The sequence below is a fragment of the Telopea speciosissima genome, chromosome 11 (assembly GCF_018873765.1).
Source record: "Telopea speciosissima isolate NSW1024214 ecotype Mountain lineage chromosome 11, Tspe_v1, whole genome shotgun sequence".
Classification (NCBI taxonomy): Eukaryota; Viridiplantae; Streptophyta; class Magnoliopsida; order Proteales; family Proteaceae; genus Telopea; species Telopea speciosissima.
This window is the reverse complement of record NC_057926.1, coordinates 13,422,473-13,428,472: the sequence shown is the minus strand read 5'-3', so window position 1 is coordinate 13,428,472 and position 6,000 is coordinate 13,422,473. Positions and strand designations below refer to the sequence as shown.

The 6,000-nt window shown below is 37.9% G+C and overlaps 1 protein-coding gene across 2 annotated transcripts in view; it reads right to left on the bottom strand.

Moving 5' to 3' along the window:
- Positions 1-3,937: 3,937 nt before the first annotated feature.
- LOC122646660 (histidine kinase 5-like) overlaps positions 3,938-6,000 on the bottom strand; it is a 114,043-nt gene continuing 111,980 nt past the window's right edge. For both annotated transcript variants that reach the window (XM_043840249.1, XM_043840248.1), the window contains exon 13: positions 3,938-4,204. In XM_043840249.1, the coding sequence (XP_043696184.1) occupies positions 4,079-4,204 (126 nt within the window). In that variant the 3' untranslated portion in view covers positions 3,938-4,078. The remainder of the gene's footprint in view (positions 4,205-6,000) is intronic.

The following is a 6,000-nucleotide window of genomic DNA, read 5'->3' as shown; positions in this document are numbered from 1 at the left end:
TTTTCAAGGATGGTAGTTGGTTTGTATCCGGTGATGGGGATTGAGTTTGAAAACATGAGTGCTACTTCATGTGATGGTTAGATTCCTCTATGTGTTTATGGACCCCTTTGATCTTTTGGCTAGTAGTTGAGACCAATTTGTTTGTGGCAAGGCATGAAAGTGAAAGTGAAAGAAAAAAAAAAAAAAAAAAAAAAAAAGGAGAGAAACAGAAAGAAAAGTGAAATTCCTTGGGACTAGACAGGGCACTGTGCCTCATGAAGCAGAGTGACTTGATCGAAATTCCTTGAAAGGAAACTCAAAAAAAAAAAAAAAAAAAACTCTTGCATCAATGTCTCAATGTCTTATGGATACATGCAAAAAGCAAAGCTACCAAGTATTTGGGTGTCTAGTGTATGCTCCACCATGTCATTCAGAGAACAGTAGTAGAGTAGAAAAAGAGTTTGTTGTTAAGAAAGAAAAAAATAAATAAATAAAAAAAAAAACTTTTGCCTTAATTCTTGGAAAAGAAAGTATGGTAAAAAATACTCAATGCCTAAGTCTTTGGTTCCATCAGTGCTATGAGTGGTTTACTTGAAGGTGAGTAGTGTTCAGAAAATATGAGGAGATCCCTTGACCTTGATGCATGCTTGTTACTTGAATTGATGTGGGGTGATAAAATTCAAGTGTGGGGGAACCTTTGACTCCTTAATCTTTAGTTGAGTATTTCTTTGAGATTGTGTGCCCTATCTTACTTATGCCATGAGAAAAATTTACATCATTCTTTTTGATTTATTGAATTTTGGGTGTATATTCACTGCAAACACCCACGAGACACAACTCGTCCACTAGGGATAACTTGGGGTTGAAAGGCTTGTTGCACATGCTAAGTGCAACCGTGATTCCTACGAAAGTGAATTAGGATTTTTTTTGCATTCTAGGTTAGTTTATCTTTTGCTTTACTTAAGGACAAGTATCGTTCAAGTGTGGGGGAATCTGATGAGTATATTTATGTGTGAAATCTTAGGGCATAAAGCATACATTTTACCACATTGGATAGAGTTACTCGGTGCTTTCTTGTGCTTTTCAGGGTTTAGGTGAATTATTGTGAAAATAGAGGAGATGATGCTAAGGAGATGTTTTAAAACTTTTTAGAAGTGTTAATAGTATGGATGCATAGCCTATCGAGTCAGCTTCGCAACGGTTCAAACGGCACTTGATTCCGAGTTGAAACGAAGAAGTTATGGCCGTTTCCGTAACGACGCGCGAAAATGGTCTGTAGGGGTTTATTTATAATTATTGATGATAGTGGACGGGGACAAAGTGAAACGGGAGTTCGGATTTTAGGGGCCTTAACCCAATTATCGAACTAGAAGGTCTATGTAAACAATCTTCTCTTCTTCTTCTTTCTTCTATTTTTTTCTTTTTTCTTAGGATTCAAAGTATTGTAAAAGAGGAAGGAGAAGAGAATATTCTCTTTTCTTAGGGAATATTTCTCCTACACTTCCCTCTTCTCTCTTCTCCTCTCTTCCCCCTATAAATACCCCTTGCCCTTTGGGTTGTAACAAGTTAGTTTTTTAGTTCAGTTTTTAGTCAGTTTTTAGTTCAATTTTAATTCAGTTTTTAGTGTAATTTTTAGCTCATTCACTTAGTGAAATTTCTTCTCTTCTTCTCCTTCTAATTTGTGATTTTTGGCTTTTCTAAGTTCTAGTTTGCTTTTTTTATTTTCATTTAATGATTATAATAGGTTTAGTTTATGCTTTAATTTCAATTTAAGTCCTCAATTGGGTTGTAATTTCTTAATTCTAGTTTAAGTTTTAAGCCTTCTAGTCTAAGTTCTTAAGTTGATGATAAGACTTGAAGATTTAGAAGAGGAGGCCATGGTAAGTTTATGCAAGTATTCAAGCTTTTCAATTATATTCATACAAGCACATCTAGGTTTTACTAGCTAAACTCTCAATCTCATTCTCCATCTCCTCTATCTTCTTCTTCTTCCCCCTCTATTTCTTTTATTTTAATTTTATATGGTTGTGGTTTATGTATGCATTTTTATTCCCGTATTTCTTTTTATGTGGTTAGTATGTTTAGCTGCATTTTTATTCCTTTCAATTCGCTTTAGCTTGATAGGTTAGATGCTCATGTGTTAGGACGCCGATTTAATCCCTTAATTATATTAGATGCTTATGAGTTAGGATGCATTGATTTTCGTCAGTTTAATTAGTTTAATTTAACACTTTAATTTGGTTCACTTTGCATTACTTTTAAGTTAGTTAAATAGAGTGGCGTATATCTCCTCGTGTTCGACCCGTAGCTACGATTGACCCGTACGCTTGCGATTTTATTTTAACTCAAACACTTAGAATTGTATGTTAGGTGAAAAATGAACAATAATTACATGCATCATGGATTATGTGAATTGTTTATATGTGCACTTCCCATCCCCTCACTAGCTTAGTGGAGCTAAGCCCCTTGTGCACGCCTTTTTTTTAGATGTTGATGCAGGTGATGGTTTCCACATTGGTCTTGAGGTACAATCCCTAGATTATGATGACATTGGTACTGAGGATCCAGAGGCGGTGACTGAGGAGCACTGTGATTGATGTCCTTGTGATGACTGTGTCTAAGGGGCATACTAATGGCTGGGACTTGGTCCTTTTATATTTTGTCTTTTGGGGCCTTGAGCCTTGTAATAACATTGTCTGTCTTACTTAAAGTTTTGTGTAGTTACCTCATAATCAGCTCAAGATGGAAATTATTAACTATATTTATTACTCAGTAGTTTGAACATGATGTAACTTTTATGGTACATGCTTCCCCTTGTATTTCCTGATCTTTGGAATATAATATTCCTTAACTTTTATTCACCCAAAAAAAAATATTCCTTAACTTTTGCACCCTGATATTAATGTGTATTAATGACTATGTATCGAGACACTGCACTCGTAATCATGATAGCTTATTGAGATGACACATGTCGCCCTAGTCACTCCTTTAATATATTTTATCCCTTGTTGGAATGGGGGTGTGACACTTTTCTAGCCGAACTCCCTTTATTCTCGGAAATAGACCGAGCGAAATTAGGGTGTAAATAGAGCCCCAGGCATATGTATAGGTCCGATAACCCCCAGGATACAAACTTTTCTTCCTCCTTGTAAACCGAACCAGGTATAACCTATTCTGGGGCGCCCACCCGTGATGGCAGCTGCGCTTGGCATGACCCACAAGGGAGAGAGGGTCGACCACTTAAAGTGGCCTTCTCCGTTGTCATATTCCTACAAGGATTTGGGGAGGGGGCTCTGTATATAGACATATCATTAGGCCCCAAACCCTAAGGTTGAGATTATTGATTCTCTCACTTTCACTCTTGTGAAGCTTGTAACCATTACTCTGTCCCCTACAGTCAAAATTTGGACCCGAGCCAGTCTCCTTTTTACGTTTTTTCAAGTTTTTAATAGCATGCCAACTCATACCTTGGATAATTTGGACTAGAAAGTCAAGCCATGTTATTGGCTGCAGATAGTCTAGGATTGTTTTGTCTTCAAAAATCTTGATTTGGGAAAGGGGAGAAAAAGAGAATGAAACCAATGTCTTCATATTGTCACTAGTTAACACTAAAGTAAACTGCATTGTACTGTTGTTTGGATTGCAAACATTTGGAGGTTCCAATACATTCTACTAGGGTTTGGGATTCACAACAGAATGAGAAACAACTAGCAATCAAATGCCAAGACACCTGGTCTCATCAAAGTTCTGGTATGTGTCATAGAATTAATGCCAGCTTTTGCGTCAGTATGAATTTTCCATTCATAATTACTTTTCTGTTATTCTTACATTACCTAGAGATCGTATGCCTTAATCACATATGGTATCTTTGGCACACTGGGAAGAATTTCGCAAAAAACTATGAGAAAATCTGAATGAGGCAATTCTTAGAAAATTTTATACACAAAGAAAAGGTAACTATAAAAAAGAAGAGAGAATGAATTAATGATTGAGACAGTTTTAAGAGATACTAATTGGATGGAAGAAGGCAGTGATACACTGATTACAAAACTTTCCTAGATTACATTCATTTTGTACACATGCTTTACATTTACAAGATTTAATAAGGTAAAAATTGTTGAAGACATTCTTTCAACTTTTGAAAGGTGACAGGCTTGGATATGAACGAGTCCATGCCATTTGCAAGGCATTCATCTGAGCTCTCTGCCATTGCATTTGCTGTCATCTGCACTTTGACCAACCAGTTGTTACTTAATGTGGAAAGCAGAAATAAATGAGCTGTGAAAATTCATGAATCCAATTCAACTTTTTGGAAGTAACAAGGCAAAAATATCCCTATTTAAAAGTGATTGTACACTATGATCTAAGAACTGGAACTTGTGAATTTGTAAAAAGAATATGATTTGTGAAATGTTTGTGGCTGTTGTGTACGAAATGAATATGTTTATGATAATGAATGCATAGGCAAATGGATAACTCATTCAGCGGGGGAGGTTATGGGGTGAGAGGAAAAGTGATAGAAATCATGGGATACCTCACTCAGCGGGGGAAGTTATGGGGTGAGATGGAAGTTCAGATGGAAGTATAGAATTCTGAAGACCACATGAGTAGTGACACGTGATGTAGAGAAACTGTTGATTAATATGGTGAATATTTTGTGAATTGTATATCATGTGAGTTGCATTGAAATAAATTGAAAGATTATTGTTAATGTTAATGAGAACTGATCATGCATTCAATTGTTATTATATCCTTAATTAGATTATATCTATGGCTGGTAGAATGTTTTAATGTATCTCTTACTCACTGACTGGTGGTAGCTCACCCCTCATGAAAATCTCATTTTTCAAAGCCTTTAGCATTGGAAGGTGGCGGCCTCATTGATTGAGTAGCGACAGTGTGGAATTCTTTTTGTTTTTTTTTGTTTTTGTTTTTTGTTTTTTGGTACAAGTTGTACAGTGCTTGTAAAGATGTTTTAAACTGTCATTTTCTATATGGGAAATGGAATGTTTGTGGTATTAGAATGCCATCAGGGAGGGAGACCTTGTAATGTGACCTTTCTGTATTTAACTTCCGCTGCAATTGTCAACTCTGTAATGTGACTTTTCTGTATTTAACTTCCGCTGCGATTGTCAACTCTGATCATGTAATATGGTGCAAGTGAAAAGCTTATACATTCTTTATAATAAATGAATGGTTATTTTGGTGACTTGAATTCTCCCATGTGTTGAGATATACTATTGGCCTTGTGGCCAGAGCCCACGAGGGTTGCTCTCTCCCTTATCCCGGGATTCTTGATCTGGTCCTTGTGAATGAGAGTTGGCTCACTTCCATCCCCTCCTCCTATGCCTCCTTTGCTCTCCCCGGCATCTCTGACCACACTCCCATCACCCTTTTTGTTCCCCCTTCCATCTCCTTCGGTCCCAAACCATTCCAATTCTTTGACATGTGGTCCGACCATTGCGACTTCCTCGACATTGTCAAAGCTGCCTGGGGCATCCCGGTCAACTCCTCTTCCCCTTTATCGCCTTCTCCAAAAAGCTCAAAAATGTCAAATCCTCTCTCAAGTCTTAGAATCTTTCCTCCTTTGGTAACATTCCCTCTCGCATCTCCACCTGCAAAGATAAGCTTGTCTCCATTCAATCCAGATTTCAAGAGGACCCTCTTAACCCCTCCCTCGATGAAGAAGAAAAGCTCTCTGCCATAGCCCTTTCCTCAATCCTCGCCCAAGAAGAAAGTTTCCTCAAGCAAAAATCCTGTATCAAAAGGCTTGAGCTTGGGGACTCCAACTCGGCCTACTTCCACCACTCCCTCAAGGCCAGAACCAACTCTAACTCCATTTACTTGCTCACTTCTAGCGATGGGAGCATCCACACCTCTGTTGATGCCATCAAGTCGGAAGTCGTTTCTTACTTCTCTGACATCTTCTCCCCTCCCCCTCCCCCCTCCCCACTCCCCACCCCCCTTTCCTAATGACCTTCTCAACAAATTCGTTCCTGATCATCTCATTCCTCATCTTCT